We start from the raw sequence: 22,410 nt of genomic DNA, 5'->3' as shown, positions 1-22,410 counted from the left end.
TTTTCCCCATGTGTCTTTTTTGTGTGCTTTGATCTCAACGCTGTATCTGTACGTTTGTCGTATATAGAGTTTCACGCAGAGCCTGAAGAGACGAATGTCCCTGAAGAACACACTTTACTCCTGTGGAGTCACCTACGAGATTGTGTCCAACATACCAAAGGTACGTCTCTAGCGCCAGCTGCTGCTCTCCATCGAATCCATCCGTCATAATATTAACTTCAAGACGTCCGGTCCCATGTTCCGCCCACCGTGTGAGTGAGAGTTTAACGGTCGCGGTGTATCTGAGGAGATGTTGTGTGTTTCTCGTCCTGTTCTCCGGGTCCTGCCGCACGCCCAGGCCTCAGAAGAGCCCGAGGAGAGAGAGACCCTGGCGTTGATGGCCGCCCGCGGAGAGAGCGAGGAGACGCAGGATGGAGAGACCTACATAGAGAAGTACACCAGAGGGGTGCTGGAGGTGGAGAACATCCTCAGCCTAGAGAGGCTACGACAGGTAGAGTATAGTACATACACGCACATGTACACACATGCACACACACACACACACACATAAACACACACAAACACACATAAACACACACAAACACACATAAACACACACACACACACATAAACACACACACACACAAACACACACACGCATAAACACACACACATGCACACACAAACACACATAAACACACGCATAAACAAACACACACACACAAACACACACATAAACACACACACACACACATAAACACACACACATAAACACGCACACACACAAACACACACACATAAACACACACACACGCGGCCTCTGAATACTGTGTCTTGATATCCGCAGGCGGTGACGGTGAAGGAGGCCCTCTCGGTCAAAGGCAGACACCTGAGGAGGAGCATCAGCACGCCCAACGTGCAGCATGTAAGAGACAGCCCCGCCCCCAGCCCCGCCCTTCTGGACCAAACCAACTAGCGCTTTCAGTCCTCAGCCCGTGTGTTAGCTGGAGTATAGTCTTGCATGGCCAGGCCCATTTCCACACTTCGTTTACGCTGTGCCAGCGCTGGAGAAAGGTCTGGCTGGACTCATTATCGTTCGGGGATAGGGGGGAACGAATGCTGTATTTCTTTAAACCAATCACGTTCATCTTGGGCGGAGCGGTTGCCAGGTTGTTGTTCTTGCTGTTTCACATAGTCTGTGTTGGCCTACCACATGAATCGGCGCCTCTGATTGGGCAGTAATAAATTAATGACAAGGCCTTTCCCCAAACCCTACATCCGGTGAGTCAGACTAGTATAACCTTTCCTTGTGTGTGTGTGTGTGTGTGTGTGTCCCAGTCCTCCTGCAGCAAGACAGACCTGACGGGGTGCGAGGATGACGACAGCAAGGTACAGAAGGGCCCTTTCTTCTCTTGAACAAACGCAAAGGCAAACGGGACATTCACAGTAGACGTGTCACTCGCTGGTTTCTTCAAAGCCAGACCTGACTGTGTTTCTGTGTCCAGGGCCACGGCGACGCCCACCTCGAGGTCTCCGACTGCAGTCCCCAGGAGGGCTCGGCGTGCAGCACGCCACTCAAGAACAAAGAGAACCATGGTAATTTTTTTTTGATGTGGACGGGGGGGGGGGGGGGGAGGGCGGTTTGTCTTTGGGCGCGTTCATACGGGTTCGCTCGGGTTTCAACGTCACGGAGCGAAATCTGTTAATTTACGAACGGTCGGTTCGCTCAGACGAACCGTCTTTTCAGTCAGAGCGCCCAGCGCACGCTCCGAGTTCTCCCAGAGCGCAGTGCTCTGAATTTTCGAACAGGGGCGCTCGGAACGCTCTGAATTTTCGAAAGCTCCGTGGGGTCACTCCGAGTGCATTTTATGAACGCACCCTTCGTCTCGTCCGCGCTGAGACAGACTCCTTCATCGCCGCCATGCTTCCGTGCCTCTACCCCCCCCCCAGGTCTGGTGCCGGAGAGCCCCACCTTCTTCAACTCCAGCCCGTTCAAAGCGCTCTCTCCCCAGCCGCCCAAGTTCCTCAAGTCCCTGCTGCCCGTCAGGGAGGAGAACAAGGCCAAGAAGGCCCTGGAGGCGCGGCCGCTGCTGGGGCAGGAGGTGAGGTCACCCGCCACTTCTGGACATCTGGACGTCCTCCCCATGTCCACCTTAGTCCCTGCTTAGGCTGTCTTCATCTCCTTACATCTTTCTTCTCAACCTTTTCCCTGCTGTTACCTGTGTATGGTCTACTTTTGTCACCTAGCAAGTGACTTTTTCTACAACGTGACAGTATTTTCTTCGTTTATTCGTTGGATTGAATTGGATTGTTCCCCGTGTGAGCCAACATTTACAACAGTTTCCCATTCTACTAAGGCTCTGAGATGATTATACTGTATACTGTAATCTGAGATTATTATACTTCTATTATACTGTCTGAAGCAATGTAGAAATGAATTCCATGATGTGGCCCAGCTGTTCTGGACTGGCATGATTCACTGTGCAGGAGCATGACTTTACCCAAGAATAGCCACAATATCCAGACCACCAAATGTTGTGATGCTTAGATAGAAGACTTTGACTTCTTTCGCATTTTTCAAATGACATCTGGCTATTTTGTTTTACACACACGCAAAGTGAATTGTGGCTGTTCTAGTAACGTTAATTAACAAACGTGTGTTCCATTCAACTTTTGTCCGCATGTCAGCGTGAGACCGCCGTTGACCACTAACTAACAGCAAATACGTGACTGCGCCGGACTGTTAATGTGTTAACTGCCCAGCTGCGTGCATGTCCGTGTGTGTGTGAAGTGTGTGCTGTGGTTCTGATCAGCAGAGCATGCGCTCATGTGTGGAGGGCCCCGCGCTGCTCCCCCCCCCCTGCCCCTGGCGTCGGCCCAGGGCGGGCAGCGAGGGCCACCGCCCCCCCTCCTCCTCCGCCCCCACCCCCACCTCCGCCTCCGCCGCCAGAAAGCTCAGCCACACACTGCCGCACACCGCCGTAAGTGTCCCGAACTCACACACGGCCACTTAACACCGCCGCCCGCGTTGACCAGCACGCGTACTGTAGTCGTGTCGCCCGACAAAGGAGAGAACGCACGCCGAAAAACCCAGCGTGGTGTCATTAGTGCATGTTACCCATTACCAGCCCTTCCTCTGACATCATCAACACCCCATTACATCATCCATTGTCCTCTCAGTCCATCGTTAGCCGGCGATCCTAGACTAGTACAGTAGGCTCCGCCTCTGAGAGGGTACCTGTGGCTGACGTTGTCCCTGCCGGGTTCTGTCTTGTGTCCCGCTCCCCCGTGTGGCCGTGGTCAGGACTCGGACGAGGAGGCGGATGTGGGCGTGGCTCTGGGCCCTGGGGACCTCCCGCCCTGCCAGCCCTACGTCCCGGAGGAATTCGCCAACTTTGAGGTGTACAACGCCACCCTGGAGCACCAGGAGGGGGGCGTTCCCTCGAAGGGAGGTCGGGGCCTGGGAGGAGGAGGAGGCGGGGACAGGGAGGTGTCCCGCAGCCCCACGGTGAGCAGCTGCACCAGCGGCTACTTCTCCCACAGCGCCTCCAGCGCCACCCTCTCCGACGTGCCCTTCAGCGGCAGCGACAGCTCCGACCAGCTCAGCTCCTCCGCCAGGGACCCCTCCGACCGGGAGGAGGCCCCCCTCTCCTGCCCCGACGCTGGCCGAGGCTGCGCCCAGACCAAAGGCTCCCCAGCGGGGGGCGAGACGCACCCCCCGGGCGGCCAGTCGATGACCGGTCGGCCGGCGTCCTCGCCCGTCTGTGTTCCCGGAAGCCCCGGTCAGCGCGCATCCCCGTCAGCACACAGGTGCGCCTTGGGCGTCAGCCAGGAGTTCACGGACTTCAAAGGGGCCGATGACGGCGTCGGAGAGGGCGAGTTGGGACACTTTGCGGAAGGGTGGCGGGAGGAGGAGGAGGAGTCTGACTTGTCTCCGGGTAGACGGAGGAGAGAGCAGGAGGCGCACCAGCCTGGCGGGCGCCAGGCCTCGGTCATCGCCAGCGCGCCTCGTCCTGGACACGCCCCCGCTCCTAACTGCAACCACCATAATGGGGAAGAGAGTGATAACGTAGCCATGCCCTGCCCAGTCACAGCCCTAGCCTCAGTTCCAGCCCTAGCCCCAGCCCTAGCCCTAACCTCAGTTCCAGCCCCAGCCCTAGCCTCAGTTCCAGCCCCAGCCCTAGCCTCAGTTCTAGCCCCAGCCCTAGCCCGAGGCCTAGCCTCAGTTCCAGCCCCAGCCCCAGCCCCAGCCCTAGCCTCAGTTCTAGCCCCAGCCCTAGCCCCAGCCCTAGCCTCAGTTCCAGCCCCCGCCCCAGCCCCAGCCCTAGCCTCAGTTCTAGCCCCAGCCCTAGCCCCAGCCCTAGCCTCAGTTCCAGCCCCCGCCCCAGCCCCAGCCCTAGCCTCAGTTCCAGCCCCCGCCCCAGCCCCAAGCCTAGCCTCAATCCCACCCCCAGTCCAACCTTCAGCCCAGCGACGAGGAGGAGGCCAACCCCCAATCCAGGAGCCAGCCCAGGGAGACCTGCCCCACGGGAGCCCCTGTCCCAGCCCCAACCCCAGCAGCGCCGAGCCCTCCGGGGACTCCAGCGGGGACGAGAGCTCGCCCGTGGCCCAGCTGCCGGACTGGATGGCCCCCGGGGAGCAGGTGTGGGTGGGGAAGCGCAGCGGCACGGTCCACTACGTGGGAGGAGTGGAGTTCGCCAAGGGGATCTGGGTGGGCGTGGAGCTGGACCTGGCAGTGGGTGAGTGAACGAAGGGAACGTTTCGGCGTTCACCTCTTCAGTAGGGCTGCACGATTATGACAAAAGATAATAATTGCGATTATTTGCTTCAAAATGGTAATTGCGATAAATACTTGCGATTCATATTTCAAAGTAATAGCTTTAGCTCTGCACAGTTTGCATATGACCTGCTGGGCTTGAGCGACATATTTTTCGTAACCACTCAGCGGGAACGCATGCGATTGGTCAGACAGCATAAGCGCCTGTGATTCGTCCGTGTAGTCCTAGCACAAAGCAAAATTATTAATCACATTAATTGCGGCCTTTTGCGATTAGTTAATAGCGGAGGTCATAATCGCGATTTCGATTAATTCACGATTAATTGTGCAGCCCTACTCTTCAGTGTCGACGCGTGTGTGTGTCCGTGTGTTTTGCGCCTGGGCTCAGTCCACTTACTCTCCTATTCCCCCAACAGGCAAGCACAATGGGACGGTCCAGGGGAGGGTGTACTTCCGCTGCGCTCCTGGCCACGGTGTGTTTGTGAAGCCCTCCAGGCTCACCAGGGGACCCCCCTCGATGGACACGGAGCCCCAGACTGTGGTCCTATAGGGGCGAAGAGGACACAGCTCCACTAGGGACACTGGGGGGGCTCCCAGGACAGGTCCAAAGGCCAGCAGCCAGAGTGCCGCAGATGAGACCAAGATGGCTCCTCTAGCTCAAAATCCATCCCTCTTTCCAAAATGAGCTTTGTGTTCTTTTAGTGTAAACCACCACTTCCCTTTATTGTGTTCGACACGTGCATTTTATGAAGGTCTATGTCTGTCTTTGTTCACAGAGAGTTCACTATGCACACATGCACATGTTTTCTATCATGTTATTTTTGATAGAAATGTTAACCTTTCACTGAGACCCCAAGGTGTGTACGTTTATCTACACACTCTTTGTTATATTTGTATTATTGAATCTGTTCCTCGTGTAGTATTTATGTTCAACACCATATCCTCCCTACAGGGTCAAAGTGGGATATAATCTGGGATATTTTGATTAAGAATGTACTACTGACATATCCATTTCTTATTGAAGTCATTGAAGTCATGTCAGGGGTAACCAAAGAACTAAGGTTTCATATCTGCTGTTGTAACTGATTACATTGCAACTTACATTGCTTACGTGTTTGTGTGTGTACAGGTAACGCATTGTGCCATATGACTAATTAAGGCCACAAGCCCTTCTGAACTTTTGGGCCACCTGCAAATCATAATTGCTTTGAAGATAATGACTGCAGCTATCTCTGTTGCTCATTAATGTTAAATCGGCCTGTTTTGAGTACTGTAACACTGTGGAATGACCAATAACCCCTACTGAAGCTGAGACTATTGCCATTGCTGTCTGAATGCTTGCACTGGAGAGGGTCCTCTTGAGAGTTCATCGAGTCGTCTTCCATGTGGGACAAATGAGACATTTCCCATGACTGCTCCTCAGTTGTCCGACCGCCTGGTGCCTCTGAAAGGGCAGGACACTGAACACCCCAGAGGGACCTGAGCACTGTCATCACTATTATCAGTATGAAGCAGCTCCGTTTGTCTGCGGCCAGGCGACCCTGTTACTGCCCTGGTCTCTGTGAAGACGGGTCGGTCATCCTCCTAACTCGTCACCAGGAATTAATAGTGCTGACTGCGATTTGAGTACGGTTCTAAAGCCTGTGTATGACGTGATGCCCAGAGGCATTTAAAGTGCCACCCCAACCCGTTTGACTGTTGAATAGCTCATGGTAAAGCCTGCAGTTATTTTTTCCGACAGAATTTTCTATCATCATTTGACTAATGAGTAACAGTTGAAGCATTTGCAAAGGTACTCAGTTATACCAGCAAATGCATTTAGTTTTTTTTTTTACTAGTAGGGGATGATGAACGGATGATGGACAATATCAGGGGGAGATGTAAAATAGTTTGTTTTTAAACTGATAGATATGTCCTCTGAACTTGTATGTTATGGGAGAAGTGGATGTGGTGAACTGTGGAACTAATAAGAGTAATTTTAGTGCTGTAATTTCAAGTTAATGAAAGAAACCCAAGACCTTACTATAAAGAAGACATCAACGCTGCTGTCCCTCACAAGGAGTTGTAAATATAAATGTATTTGAACATAGTATTTACAATATTATAATGTACAGAATTGTATTTATATTGTATCTCAACAAACTGTTTTAATTGGTACAGAGATGTTCTAGAATACAGAACGTTTACAATCTAACGCCTGTGTTTTTCATTTCATCTTTCTAAATTTGACCATTGATTTGTAGTTTCCAAGAGTAGATTCACTTATAGTAAATGAGGATGATAATTTACTGCTGGACTACAAACATGGCTGAACTGGAAACACGCGGTGTGAGAATGACAGAATTGTCACCACAGGTGTTTGGAGCTGCGTGTCCCAGTTCAAAGGGTCTCTGTGTAGGGGAACGCTGCCAGACCCTGGTAGATTTATGGAACACAGTGACTGACCCATCGGTGGTGAAAGGCGAAGCTGCCGGACTCGGTCTCAAACACAGCCACAATGGAGTTTGTTCACTTCACAAAGCCCAGTACATCAGCTGGTTATCTGTCACTGCCTCTGAGCTGGCTGGTCGCACATAGTGCGCTGGCAGTGACGGTGAACCCTTACCCTTAAATATTGTATTTATAGCACTATATTGTAGGCCTATACGATAGTTAATGATAATGCATTGGATAGTTTGATATTAGATAATATTTGACTCCACCAAGAATTAAGCATGTATTGCTGCCAAACCACCGATGGTGGCATTCTTGTTTTGAGATACAGTAAGTTGTCAGCTATCCATGTTGACCCAATTAGCGTGTGACGTGTGTTTTTAGGGGCAAGCCAAGCATAAGGTTTCTACAGCATGATTTGTATACAAGTAATATTAATTACCCAATCTCAATATACTCAATGTTTGTCTAATTTCGTGTAGAATTGGTCTGACGAACGAATGATACGTGATATATGGGTACCAGACATGAGAATTGTCTACTCATTCTAGTGGGTGGAGCGATGTAAGTTCCAGCCCCCTTGCGAGACCTGGGAGGAGTTAACATAGCGATGTCCATCCTTGGGAGTACGCGGACTATGGTAGATAGCACCAGTACAGGAACGTTGTAACTGAGCTTCTGTCAAACAGGTGTCTCCTCGATCAGTCCGCAGCTCTACAGAAACGCACATCGGATTCACTTGTTCAGTTTGCCTTCGAGTTTTTTTTTCCTCTCAACAATTAATTTAAAAACTTCGGTTTAATTCAGTGTTCAATATCGAGGAAACATAGTTTCCAACCACTTGCACAAATGCAAATGATGCACTCGGCACAGAAAGACACAACCTACACCAAGATCTTTGTGGGGGGTCTACCTTATCACACCACGGACTCGAGTCTCAGGAAATATTTCGAGGTGTTTGGGGATATCGATGAGGCTGTTGTTATCACAGACAGACAGACGGGGAAATCCAGAGGTTATGGATTCGTAAGTAACCTAATTGATTCATCAATATTGACTGCATGTAGCCTACTTCAGTTCAGGCATCTCCATCACTTCGAATTTGCTAGTTATAGTAGTACTGTATACCTTAAACTTAAGGCATGATTGGGAAAATGTCATTTAAAAGAATTATAGCTGAAGTTATGGGTTCCATGGTTGCAGTTCATCAATTATACATTAGCTAAGTAACAAAGTCTCAGATGACTACAATATCATTAAAAGCTCAAGGTGCCAACGGGTAGAGCCCTTTCACAGGCGGAATTGCATGTAAATCATTCAGGCTCCTGATCTAGGTCTTCAGATCAGGAATGGATCTTGAACACAAGTCAGAGAGCATCACTATGAAGAAGTTGAATTGTCTGATCGCTGTCCTTAAAGCTAAATGCTAAATGTTCTGTGCTGCTCTCAGGTGACAATGGGAGACCGGGCCTCTGCGGACCGAGCCTGTAAGGACCCCAACCCCATCATCGACGGCAGGAAGGCCAATGTGAACCTGGCCTACCTAGGGGCCAAGCCCAGGGTCATGCAGCCAGGTGAGGGGCTGGACGCCCTGGCCGAGGGCTGCTTCACAGGTTTATTTCACAGCTTGGACGACCAAGGTGGCGTACAAATGACAGTTAGAACTATTGCTTTTACACACACGCGCGCTGGAGTGTTTTGACACTGATGCAGCATTGCTGAACAAACCTAACCCTCACTGTGTGTGGAAAGTTATGGTAACATTGTTTTTCAAATAGTTGGAGGATTGAGAATATTTTACATTTGGATTTTTCACTTTGTTGTGTGTATGGTGTAGTTAAAAACATTGCTCTTGTTCCAGGCTTCTCATTTGGTATGCCTCAGATCCACCCTGCATTCATCCAAAGGCCTTATGGGTATGTCATGCCACATCCTTATTCATTTTATTTGACATGTACAGTGTGTTACATTTTCTACAGGGTTAGTCAGTTAGAACTCCAAACTGTATACTTTAAACAATCTTAAACAATATCTTGACTAGTATATATCTATTCTTACATCTACTGTCTAGTGTTAACATCTGGTAAATTGTTTGTATTAAAACATGTTTAAAATGTTCATATTTTATAGAACTGTAACCTCCACTCATTCAGTGTGGAGTAATAGGTGTGAGTGTTGCCGTGTGCATTTCTGCTTGGTGTTGATCGTAGAGGAAGTGACCGTTTCTCCGCAGGTCTCGGAGGATTGACTCAATGTTTATGTCTATCTGTATCTCTTTCTGATCTGACAGGCTCGATTACGGTTAAAATAGCTGATGATGAGGGGACATGATGGTTTGAGGAATAGCTGAGTCTGCATTGGGCAGATCACTAAAGTGTTACCCGTAAACTCTGACACACACAAACAAGCTGAAATGGTGATTAGATGCATGGAAGTTGATTTTCATTTTTCCAAGTTTTCTATAGTCCATAGATTGGTGTGTGTGCCTTGGTTCCAGTATGAAGTGGTTTTCAGCTTAACTGTGTGCTTATCTTCACTTGCAGTGGGGAGGGGGGGTGGCAGGAGTTTTTTGCAGACTTGTGGAGTTTTGTTAGGGAGCTGTAACTCTGTCATGGGGTGTTGATTCTTTTTTTTCTTTTTCTTTTTTAATGATTGTGCTTTCAAGCCTGTGGTTTTTATTTTTTTTGGTTTCAGTTAACAATATGTTCATAATGTTTTGTTGTTCATGGGGTGTTTCACCAGTCAAGGTGTTTAAATTTGACAATCCAGACCCCTGCAACAAAACTATCCTCGGCTTGCATGCAGGAGTTCTTTTTTGTTTTCTCTTCTCTATTCACCCATGGTGCTGTTTTGTTTTGTTTTTCTCTTATTAACCAATTGCTCTCATTCATAGCGTCTATCAATATTATACTGTATGTCCATACTTCAAAGACCCATGTTGTATTAATATCTGCAAAACATAAAATATAGCTAGAAAGACAGCCAGCCAGCCACAGTGCAAACTGACAGAAGAGATGTCGGTTGGAGGCTCAGAGTGGGACCAGTCCGACAGCAGCTGCTAGAGTGATCTACATGGCTTCTCAATTTCAGATGGAAAATAGGAGTCACTCCGCAGTGCTCTTAATAATGTATGGCTCAGGGAGCGTCCACTCTCCCATGAACAACAGGTGGGCACAGACATGTGCCCGGGGGCCAGTGTGCGCCTGTGTTCTGAGTATTACCCAAGTGTCCTAGTGATTTACAAAGCACCTTTATTTAGCCCTGAACATTCAGGAACACAAAATGGCTGTCCAGCCATAGCCTGTTGGTACAGTTTGTGTTGACTGAACCAGTTTAGCAGCACAGTAACAGAGTATTTTTAAATCTGCCTCTGAAGATGTAGAGTTGAGGTTCATTAATGTTAAGGACTGTCTATCTAGTGTGCAGTTAGAGTGGGATCGAAGCACTTCTTAATACAAGTAAGAATTGCCAATGCTTCTGTCAGTCATTAAACAATCAAGGTATTTCCCCAGCTCTATTTGGAGGAAAGTACTGTGAGATTCGGAGAGATAAACATTCACTGGGACATTAGATTCAAGGATGTTCATTTGTCATATTTACAACATACACTGTACAATATCATGTACAATAGGAGACAACGGTGATTAGACCAGACCTGTAGATAATGGAGTGCCAAGACAGAAAGAAGTAAGGAGAGTCACGGAGGCATCTGAACCAGGGCAGAGCAGTGACATAGTCAGCCATCAGACGTGACCAGGGCCATGTCATGTGCTGCTGAAGGAGAGAGGCTTGAGCTTGTGCTATTGGTATGACAAGAGGGGCAAAAATAGCATGCCTCCAGCCTCCCTTGTCAGTCAAACAGATGTGTGTGTGCGTGTGTGTGTGTCTGTGTTGGAGTGAGTGTGTGTGTGTGTGTGTGTGTGTGTGTGTGTGTGTGTGTGTGTGTGTGTGTAAGTGGGGGAGAAACAGTCAGGGCACATCTATGGACAGATTTAACACCCTAACACCTGCTCCTCTGCATGTTTGCTGGAGGTGACTGGAGCTCTGTGGTGTAAATAGAGCCAAATCTGCCTGGATACTCAGGCTTTTATTTTTACATTTATATCCCTCTCCCTCCAGGTTACTCTTCCATTACACATACAGTACTCATGTATTAAATATGGAGGTCGGGATAGAGTAAAGCACAATACACCAAAACAGTCCCTCCTTCAACTTTTCTCAACAGCTTAAAGTCTCTTGCCACATAGTGTATAACGTCTCTGCAAAGCCTCTTTCTTGTTTTCTCTCTGCGTTTGAGGACTCCTTTTGTGTGTGTGGGCATGCCTGTGTTTGTGGTGTGATTGTATGTGGACTGGTATAAGTCAGTTTACATCCATACCTCATTCATGTTATGTTTTTGTGTTGTGCGACTCGCAAGCAGTGTGGAAAAAAACCCAACAGTGTTCAGTCATGGTGGGCGCAGGGCTGGGGTGTCTTCTCTTAATGCCTTATTCCAGTATGATTCAAATGCTTTTTTTGACTTAAAATCGAAAGCTTTTTCCTTTTTGTATCATGCGTTTCATAGGGGCCCTTCATTGTTAATGAATGGTTTTGCTGTGGTAATGATATGAGAGCTGTGTTGGAGTTGTTTTTATGGCGCCTGCTTTTCAGTTTGCTTCCTGCCTGGTGTCTCTGTCCTAACCTCCTGTGTGTCTATGTCCTGCAGGATCCCTGCTCACTACGTCTACCCTCAGGCCTTCATGCAGCCCAGTATGGTCATTCCTCACGTCCAGCAATCTGCGGCCACGGCCTCCGCCGCCGCCACCTCTCCGTACCTCGACTACACCGGGGCGGCGTACGCCCAGTACTCTGCCGCCGCTACCGCCGCCGCTGCCGCCGCCGCCTACGAGCAGTACCCGTACGCCGCCTCCCCGGCCCCCGGCGGCTACATGGCCACGGCGGGGTACGGCTACGCGGTTCAGCAGCCCCTGGCGGCCGCCACCACCCCGGGAGCGGCGGCCGCCGCGGCCTTCGGACAGTACCAGCCCCAGCAGCTCCAGACAGACCGCATGTAGGAAGCACTGTGGATGGAGGCAGGTTCACAGAGGGGACTCGCACCCTGGAACATTGCAAAGGCAGAGGTAGTGTGAGGAGGGGAAGAGCTGAGAAGAGCTGGTGATGAGGATGAGGATGATGATGATGACGGTGGTCGAGAGGTTGTTCTTGGCAGCACTACTGGCAGTGCTTCTACCAAAAGAACCGTAAGAGAATCACCAGAGAATGGAAAAAATAGTTATTTTATTATATGAATATCAGTATTGTCTTGTCATTCTAGTATGAATATTTAATATTTATTCAAAAGTAAAGACATATCTAATAATCTTTATTTAAGTAGGCAGATACCCAAAATTAATTTTGTACGTAGGATGATATTTAGATGTTTAATGTGTTACAATTTATAGTTTTATATGTCCTTCACAAGTGCACTCAAGTCTGATAATCAGGTATTTTTACATCAAATTTCTAAATAAAGATGAACAAACCAAATGCCTAACACAAAAGGTAGACATGGTATAAACATGGTAATTCAGCTAACAATTTCTATGTCCATAGTTATCGATTAGTGTTAAAATATGCTACTAACTTATGATCGAAAGGAAGGCACAATGTCTTTTTTAAGATGTGTCTTCTTATTTGTTATTAATTGTATTGTTTGCAGCCTCCAAAGACAGATACACAATTATATATTTTGACTGTTTGTCTTGTGTCTCTTTGGATCAGATCAGACATGAGTCGGGCAGGTACAGTAAGAGATGAGCAGTCACTTAGAAACGAGCTGAAACCATTTAAAACATCCAACCATCTCACTACTGAACCTAATGGCTACATTATGCTACTGTACAAACACCCATAGGGGAAAGCAAGAGGAAATGGGTGTTTTTCAGACTGGAGAATGATTTCCTACTGTGCCTTTAAATGTTTGAACTGATATTTATGCACCACTTAGTTACAGAGTCATTAGGATTTTGGCTAGGTAATGTACTGTACAGTACTGTATACTTATTAGAGGATCAGCTGTGCTATGCAAATTGTACTACTTAGGGATTAATATACTATATAAAAAGTTATATTTGGATGGAATAACAAAACCTACAAAGGCTTTACACTTTTTCTATTAAAAAATCCCATTATTTTGTTTAATTCTTTTTCCTCTGAGCAATGACAATAAAATTGTAAAAACTACGAGCAATAGAATGTGCTATTTTATAAGTTATTGCCTTTTCTATTTCCATACTGTATCTTTGCTCTTGTTTTTATCTTAACATGGATTCTTACACTGTTTGGAACTTTTTATACTTGAACTGTTTCATAAAAGAGAATTGGGAAAACATATTTCCATTTTAAAATGAATTTTGATGTCACTGGACATTGATTATCAAGTCTCAAGAGATGCCAGTGCAACATTTCTCCTATCTTGTCTTTTAAAATGTATAGTTATACGTGGGCAATCATTAATTTACAATTAAATAACATGTTTTACCTTCAGATATTATAGATTAATTATTCATTTGAGGTAGAACAAGCACAAAGGTTTGATGTGACCTGAATTTGCCTTAAATGTGAGAGGAGCTTACTGTTGAGGTCATTCAGTGATCCAGGGGGAGGTACATGCTGGATCAGTACAGCTGACTAGAACAGGTGGGAAAACATGTCCACCTCCAGGGAATGTGACAACTGCAGGTCAAAGTTTTTCTCATCTGATAGCCTAGCCGGCTCTCTCAGGCTGTAGGCTATGTGTCAGGTCAGAACAATAATGTGCTACAGTCCCTCTGAAAGTCAAACATGAGTTCATGCCTGTTGTAAATGTTTCTGATAAAATAAAACTATGTAGGAATGGAATTAAATTGCGTGCATTTTACGTCATTTTTGAGGAATGTACAGTATGTTCTTTCCCACTTGGTTGCTGTCCATGGTGCTATTATTATACTGTTGATAATGCTACTGGGATTGTGAGATCAGTCAGACCAGAATTCAGACCAGGATTAAAACATCACTTATACATCCATAAACCCGGAAAACAAGAGGAGGATGAAACTGGGTAATTACAGTATACTTTAAAAATATATCATTATTATTATTATTATTACAAGGTATTAATCTGATGGAATAAACAATAACAGATGGGTTTGCTCCTTCGAGAAAACATGTTCTGTCCTTGTTAATTCGATATGTATCAATTGATACTTCCCCCTCTCTTGTTACATTACGAAATAAAGTAGATTCCAATGAGTCACATGAACCTGGCTGGCAATGACACCAAAATAGTAAGTAGGTGAAGTCCCTCTCCTTTGATTTCCTAACCCTAGCCTTAAGACTCCTTAGCCAGCCAGCCTCTTACTAACAACGTCAGTCTATAATGTCAGCACTGAACAAATTCAATAAAATAGATAGTCTGATGATCAATATAGAATTCCACATTCTATTTAATGTAAGGACTGATTCGGATTGAGATATCTACACCAGTAGTACAGTACACATCCTGGAGAGTTCTCTATCCTTAGCCTGCGCATGAATAAAGCGTGTTCCTTACAGGCATACCCTACTTTAGTCCAGCAGCCGGCAACAGCTGCCACCTCCAACCCCCTTCTCTAGTCTTGAAGGACATAGAAAGACAGGTCACAGTGGCTACTGTGAACTCTTTCTCCCTGTCCCACCTGCTCAGAGCCATTCAGTATCTCAGCACAAACCTTTCACTGGGGATGCAGCTGTTTATGAGAAAAGCTTGTCTTGGTCTGTTGCTCTTGTCTTGTTCTACTGACAGCTGCTACCCGATGGCTCCCCAGGGTCACCTGTCATTCTTCAGTGACAGTGTCTGAGTGTGTGCAATGGGGACAGGTGTGAAAGAGCTGGCCATACTCAATCACTTAAAAGGGTTAAAAAGAAGACATGCCTGTGAATAAAAACATATTATTATTTATACTTATAGCATTATTTACAACTGATAAGCGGGTAAAATCCATGCACATTGGCAATTAAAAGCAGTGGCTCACTTCAAATATTTTAAACTGACCAGCATCTATTTAAAATCCATGTGTCACACAATCACATCAATTAAAATCTGCTGTACCAGGTTGCCACTCATTTATATATATATATATATATATATATATATATATATATAAATTATGTATCTAACTTTAATAATCCCCATGGAGTGAAATATGGGCTTTTCAGCATTGGGAAAGTACAGCATAGGTTGGAATACAGAATATACATAGTACAAAAAATATATAAAAGAGAACAAGGAATATATATACAGTATGTGTAAAATATATAGAATATATACATACATACAGTACAGTCTGCATAAATATGTATAATAATACTCATACATACATACATACATACATACATACATACATACATACATACATACATACATGCACACATCCACAACACTCAGGAATAGAATCTGTATAAATATGTATAATAATAATACTAATAATAATAATAATTGTTATGAATGTTATTGTTGTTATTGTTATTGTTATTGTTATTATTATTATTATTATTATTATTATTATTATTGTTATAATATACACACACATACATACACACACACACACACACACACACACATGCATACCATACACACAGGGGTTAAATTGGGTCAGGGCTCTCCAGGGCTCAGCCCCGGCACATAGGTTCACAAATGTCATCAGCTGGAGCTCAACCCCAGCACATCTTTCATCAACATTTATTGTAACATTTTTTTATAATCTTTATTATTAAAAGAATGCCATTTCATGTTCACCATTAAAATAAATCACTAAATCGTTCACCATCACTGTTGCCACTGCATGTACCCATGCGCACCCTTGCAACCCACAGGGCCCCCACACATATCAAATCCCAATTTAACCCCTGAATACATACATACATACATACATACATACATACATACATACATACATACATACATACATACATACATACATACATACATACATACATACATACATACATACATACACACACACACATGCACGCACGCACGCACGCACGTATCCACAACTCAGGAACACTCAGGAACGCTGGCACAAAGGAACCACTCTGTTTTGCACCTAGGTGTGATGAGCCTGTGGCTGAAGGTGCTGTCCATCTGCCACAGCTCATCATTTAGGGGATGGGGGAGAGGGGATGGGGATCAATCAACAATGCCTGTGTGTGTGTGTGTGTGTGTGTGTGTGTGTGTGTGTGTGTGTGTGTGTGTGTGTGTGTGCGTGTGTGTGTGTGTGTGTGTGTGTATGGGATGGTCACCAGTTGAGTCAGAAGGATACTGACATCTGCTGGCCTTCTGTAGGCCCCATCTCTCACTGTAAGTCCACTGAATTTACTTTTTATTAAACATCCAATGTCAGTGATCGCGGTTCACTGTTGTGTCCTGCCCTGACCCCCTTACTTTAACCAGACACTTTTTGTTGCCTAAACTTAACCGTTATTAAAAGAGCGACACGACCAGTGAAAATAGTTTGGGGCGTGAACATTCCGTTCCCATCCTACAGTAGGAAAAATGTCCGGGGGGGGCGGATTGAGTGAGGGGGGGGGCCTGCATGGATGGGTGACGCCCCTGATTATCAAACTCCTAGAATAATAAGTCTTACAGTAGGCTACATAGTAATAAAACAAATTGGCGGCACGAGGCTTATAGGCTACTGTCAGCTAGTTCATATGACGATGCCCCAGGGTTATATGCACTTATCAAGGGATAAAAATAAAATACTTTAGCTCACTTGCCTAGGACTGATAGACTTCCATCGCGGAAAAGTGAGTTATTATTTTTTTCTTCTTGTCACAAAACTGTTTAACATTTGCTTATCAATTAATGTATGAGGGTCAAGTGATTAATGGTGTCGTTTACAGTAGGCCTATGTGAGTAGGTCTACACATGTTGGTATAACATTACAGATCTTAACTTCAAGTCAAGAAAATGTAGGGGGCAAATTGTAGCACAGTCAGCAATAAACACAGACAAACAATAAACAATAAATACAAATCTTTAAAAGGCAAGTGGCTGCAGGGATTGAATCTTGAAGCTTGGATCAATGAGTTCTTTATACTCTATTGGTCCTCCTGCATCTTGTTAGATTATATCTGCGGAAGCAACTTGAACTTGCATGAACTAGCCGTGCTTTGGCCTATTTTTAGTCGACAGGCCAGTCAACAAGTCCCTCCTCCATATTGCGGATGACAACTATAATGGGTTGCTGTCCTTTTTCCCATGGTGGAGACTAGGCCTACAGTAGTCTATTTAGAACTACTTTATGTCCATGAGACCAGGCCAGTGAATAATGTACTAAACCAGTTAGAGAAGAGGTAGCCTTGCTGAGCACTCCTTTTTTGTTTGTTATTACATAGTTTTAACCTGTTTTGGGCTTGCGTTATCTTATTTGCTGTTTTGAGTCGTTCTAGATTCTAGATGTTTTGAGTAGAGGGACTTTTATTGTGAAAATTGTTTCTCTGGAATTCTGACTGCGCGCGTCCTATTGACGGTAGAGAAGGAAAACGGTTAAGTGCATCTGTGTGAAATTTTTTATGTAAAGTTTAATACATTAGCACCCCCAATAACACAAGGTTAGTTTGTCTTAGTATTGTTTTCTAAACATGTGGTTTGTGTATTAATTCGGTTTTGAATGATAGTTTGAAATGGTTGTTTAATTGAGCTATTGTTAGGCTAGGCTATGGTAGTTTGCCTTGGAACTGTATGAGAAGGCAGCCAACGTGTGGTTTTGTGTTTTGTAACAATGCAGCTCTTACATTGATTTGGACATTGCTCTAAACTTGAAATCATCAGTCAAAAGAGTGTCCGCCTGAAGATCTGCCAACATAACAGCCTTTCTCTTTCTTAGGTGCTGTTCAACCAAACTAAAGGCCCATCACTAGCCCCTCTATGTCTCAAGAAAGGAATATGTCCAATCCTCTGGAGAGGGGGGACCCATCAAACTTTGGCTTTGGAATGCAAAACCCTGCTGGATTCGGGATGCCCACACCTGACATGCAGGGGACACCAGGGATGCAGGGTGACTGTGCGCCATGGATGGGAATGACACCTATGTCTGGAGGAGCTGGAGCACCCGGGGGACTCCCTTTCTCAACGACCGGTAGCTTTGGACAACCCTTGATGTCCCCGGGCCTTCCAGGATTTCCCTTCATACCTCCCGCCGTTGCTATGAACTTCCCTGGTCCCCATACTCATGGCAACACTGACCATGGTTAGCCTTTCTCTAAAGATTCTATGGTTCAGAAAAGTACAAAATGTGGTTGAATCCAGCAAACAAGTAACCTGTTGTAACTAGAAGGTGTTACTGTGTGTGTGATTATGTATTTCAATGTACTGAGTATTGCCTTAAGTTGATTCTCTCTCTTTCAACCTAGATCTGGGGGGGCACAGCAGTACTTGTCGCTGCTTGGCCCCCCCAGACCTGGAAAGTGAGGCTGAGGATGACTTAGAAGACAAGAGCATAAGACAAGCCTTTATCCGAAAGGTATGGAACCACTGGGAGGCCAGAGGGTGTGTGTGTGTGTGGGGGGGTGACTATGTGAAAAGGGTGATGTTTATAATAGGCTCTTTATAGGAAACACAGATCCCGAATGGGTCTACCGTACATTTGGTCTGCTGTCAGTACAATTATGTGTGCCTATAATAATCTCTTGTTATCCACCACAGGTATGTTTGATATTGAGTGTCCAACTAGCAGTGACGTTCGGCTTTGTGGTTGTCTTCACCTTTGTGCCTGAGATCAAAATATTTGCCAAGAACTACACTTGGACTTATAAGGTGTCCTACGCCATCTTCTTTGTGGTTTTCATTATTATTTGCTGCCTGGGAGATGTCCGTCGCAGATTTCCATGCAACCTGATTGCACTGGTAAGATGTGTTTACATCATGTTGTTCAAATGGAAATGACTTCCGCCCTTTAAAATAACTAACAACATTCTGCTTTTAAACAGTTTCACAAATGGAATTGCTCTTTGAATGCAATTTAGGCCTAGTATCATTCAACAAACCACAGCTGTAAAACATACTGTTCCATTTGTAATTAGCTATCACATTGTCTCTCGTATTTTCAGTCAGTGCTGACACTGAGCATGTCCTTCATGGTGGGGATGATCGCCAGTTTCTTTGACACCGACATAGTCATCATGACTGTTGGCATCACTGCTTTCGTCTGCTTCTCTGTGGTCATGTTCTCTCTACAGGTCTGTATCTTAAGCATGTCACTCTCTTTCTGGGTAGTAGATTACTAAGAACAGCTACAGTATGCCATGGATTCTGCTCAGAAGGAGATCAGTTTATGTGCTGATGAGATTCACCCCCATGTTTCACCTCTCATGTGGTACTAATGTGTCCCTGTCTTCCTCCTAACCGTAGACTAAGTATGACTTCACTTCCTGTCGGGGAGTGCTCTTTGTCTGCTGGATGGTCCTGGTTTTCTTTGGCATCCTGTGCATCTTCATGCGTGACAGGATCTTGCACATTGTCTACTCCGCATTAGGAGCACTGATTTTCACCTGCGTAAGTTATTGACCAATCAAAACTCTGTAGCAAATGATATACAGTGCATCCGGAAAGTATTTCCCTTCACTTTTTACACATTTTGTTATGTTACAGCTGTATTCCAAAGTGGATTAAATTATTTTTTGTCTTAAAATTCTGCACACAATGACAGTGAGAAACGTTTTTGCAATTGTATTATTATTATTTTTTTAACTAAAATATCACATGTACATAAGTATTCACTTACAATCACTATGACAATCAAATTTGAGCTCAGGTGCATCCGGTTTCCACTAATCATCCTTGAGATGTTTCTACAACTTGATTGGAGTCCACCTGTGATAAATTCAATTGATTGGACATGATTGGTAATGGCACACACACCTGTATATATAAGTTGACACAGTTCACAGTGCTTGTCAGAGCACAAACCAAGCCATTAAGTCAAAGGAATAGATCTTTCCGAGCTGTCAATCACGCGGAGAATAATAACCAATAAGGCTGCTTTATTTCTCAAGACCATGCCTCTGATGTCCCACAAACAAAGCTTGTCCTGCATTGTGTTCATAGATTATACATTAGTTTGAAGAAACTCTCTTAGACAAAGTAGTGGCATTTGGCAAATAACATACAGCAATATTTTCAGGAATTCTTGAGAGAATCATCAGGTATGTGCTGTTCAGTGGACATTTTATTAACTTGCTTTAAAGATTGTGGGGCATAGCAACAATAACTGGGGGGGCGGAAGGTCTATTGTCTGTAAACCTCTGAGACAGGAGTGTATCGAGGCACAGATCTGGGGAAGGGCGCAAAAAAATTCAGCAGCATTGAAGGTCCCAATGAGCACAGTGATCTCCATCGTTCGTACTGTAAATGGAAGAAGTTTGGGACCACCAGGACTTTTCCTAGAGCTTGCTGCCCAGCCAAACTGAGCAATCGGGGGAGATGGTCACTCTGACAGAGCTCCAGCATTCCTCTGTGGAGATGGAGATAACCTTCCAGAAGGCCAACCATCTTTGCAGCACCCAACCAATCAGGCATTTATGGTAGAGTGGCCAGACAGAAGCTATTCCTCATTAAAAGGCACATGACAGCCCACTTGGAGTTTGCTAAAAGGCACCTAAAGGACTCTCAGACCATGAGAAACAAAATTCTCTGGTCTGATGAAACCAAGATTGAACTCTTTGGCCTGAATGCCAAGCGTCCTGTCTGGAAGAAACAATGCACCGCTCATCACCTGACCAATACCATCCCTACAGTGAAGCATGGTGGTGGCAACATCATACTGTGGGGATGTTTTTCATAGGCAGGAACTGGGAGACTAGTCAGGATCAAGGGAAAGATGAATGCAGCAATGCACAAAGAGATCCTTGATGAAAACCAGCTCCAGAGCGCTCTGGACTACAGACTGGGGCGAAGGTTGACCTTCCAACAAAATGATGACCCTAAGCACACAGCCAAGATAACAATGGCTTCGGGACAAATATGTGAATGTCCTGGAGTGGCCCAGCCAGAGCCCAGACTTGAACCCGATTGAACATCTCTGGAGAGATCTGAAAATGGCTGTGCACTGATGCTCCCCATCCAATCTGATGAGCCTGAGAGGATCTGCAGAGAATTATGGGAGAAACTGCCCCAAAATAGTTTTGTAGCATTGTTTGTAGCATCATACTCAAGAAAACTTGAGGCTGTTATTGCTGCCAAAGGTGCTTCAACAAAGTATTGAGTAAAGGGTGTGAATACATATGCACATGATATTTGAATGTTTTATTTTTAATAAATTTGCCCTGCAAAAAGAAAAACTTGTTTCACTTTGTCATTATGAGGTATTGAATTTTGAGGAAAAAATGAATTTAGCCCATTTTGGAATAAGGCTGTAACAAAACAAAATGTGGCAAAAGTGAAGGAATATTAATATTTTCTGGATGCACTGTACAGGTAGTATGAAATGCAATACAGGATATGATTGTGATTGCAGTTCTTGGCTCTGGACACTCAACTGCTGTTGGGTGATAAGGAACTTTCCCTGAGTCCAGAAGAGTATGTATTTGCTGCTCTAAAGCTTTATCTGGACATCATCAACATCTTTTTGCATCTGCTCGCTGTTCGAAAACGTTCATGAGCCTTCTGTATAAAGGATGACTGCTCTTGCATGCTTATATTTTATAACCAAATTTCACTATGCTGTTATACTATATTAGCTACTCTCGTTAATGTACTGTATATAGCCTACTGTATGTAATGTATAGTTATTTTTCTTGTCTTCTATCAGAGGGAAATCACATGCTTGTTTAATATGAAGTATTAGAATGAGAATCAGATTTATTTTTGCCTGTTCTGGACTGTTGGTGCATAACACTACTGTAACTTGATGCGTCAGATGGTTTGCTTCGCATAACTGTCTGGGAACCCTCTGTTAGAAACTGTTTGGAAAGCAGGCACTTTCAAAAATTGAACTTGGTAGGTTATTGGATGAACCACCTGTCTATCACCGTCTATCATGCACCAATTTCAACCGCTCCTCGCTGTAGTCACACCTAAACAAATTCCTCATAGAACCAACTCTGACCGGCGAGATCATTTTCTAATCTGGCAAAAACGCATCTCTATGGAGAGTATCCAGACTGATTTGTGAGAGAAACAGAATGTGAGCTTGTGAAATCAGGATGGTCTCATCAGGCTA

At 45.2% G+C, this 22,410-nt stretch overlaps 3 protein-coding genes across 3 annotated transcripts in view; all 3 read left to right on the top strand.

The window, feature by feature from the left end:
• kif13a (kinesin family member 13A) overlaps nt 1–5,306 on the top strand; it is a gene marked incomplete at both ends in the record, with an annotated part of 42,251 nt that extends 36,945 nt beyond the window's left edge. The window contains 10 exons of the mRNA XM_084442069.1: nt 68–160; nt 338–490; nt 827–904; nt 1,318–1,368; nt 1,485–1,575; nt 1,930–2,081; nt 2,796–2,966; nt 3,284–4,040; nt 4,434–4,718; nt 5,173–5,306. Of these exons, the coding sequence (XP_084298195.1) occupies nt 68–160; nt 338–490; nt 827–904; nt 1,318–1,368; nt 1,485–1,575; nt 1,930–2,081; nt 2,796–2,966; nt 3,284–4,040; nt 4,434–4,718; nt 5,173–5,306 (1,965 nt within the window). The remainder of the gene's footprint in view (nt 1–67; nt 161–337; nt 491–826; nt 905–1,317; nt 1,369–1,484; nt 1,576–1,929; nt 2,082–2,795; nt 2,967–3,283; nt 4,041–4,433; nt 4,719–5,172) is intronic.
• A 2,738-nt stretch (nt 5,307–8,044) lies between these two features.
• On the top strand, nt 8,045–12,243 carry rbm24b (RNA binding motif protein 24b; the record flags this gene model as incomplete). Its single annotated transcript, XM_084441790.1, has 4 exons — nt 8,045–8,215; nt 8,640–8,763; nt 9,051–9,105; nt 11,895–12,243. 4 exons carry the CDS (start codon nt 8,045–8,047, stop codon nt 12,241–12,243), a joined length of 699 nt encoding a protein of 232 aa, XP_084297916.1.
• A 5,966-nt stretch (nt 12,244–18,209) lies between these two features.
• On the top strand, nt 18,210–21,915 carry grinab (glutamate receptor, ionotropic, N-methyl D-aspartate-associated protein 1b (glutamate binding); the record flags this gene model as incomplete). The annotated part of the gene is made up of 6 exons (XM_084442068.1): nt 18,210–18,249; nt 18,605–18,714; nt 18,897–19,097; nt 19,301–19,429; nt 19,602–19,745; nt 21,706–21,915. The coding sequence occupies 6 exons, from the start codon at nt 18,210–18,212 to the stop codon at nt 21,847–21,849; spliced, it is 768 nt and encodes a 255-aa protein (XP_084298194.1). The 3' UTR covers nt 21,850–21,915.
• Between the last annotated feature and the right edge of the window lie 495 nt (nt 21,916–22,410).

Source organism: Borostomias antarcticus (genome assembly GCF_949987555.1).
Source record: "Borostomias antarcticus genome assembly, chromosome: 8".
NCBI classification, from domain to species: domain Eukaryota; kingdom Metazoa; phylum Chordata; class Actinopteri; order Stomiiformes; family Stomiidae; genus Borostomias; species Borostomias antarcticus.
This window is presented reverse-complemented; position numbering and strand designations above follow the sequence as displayed.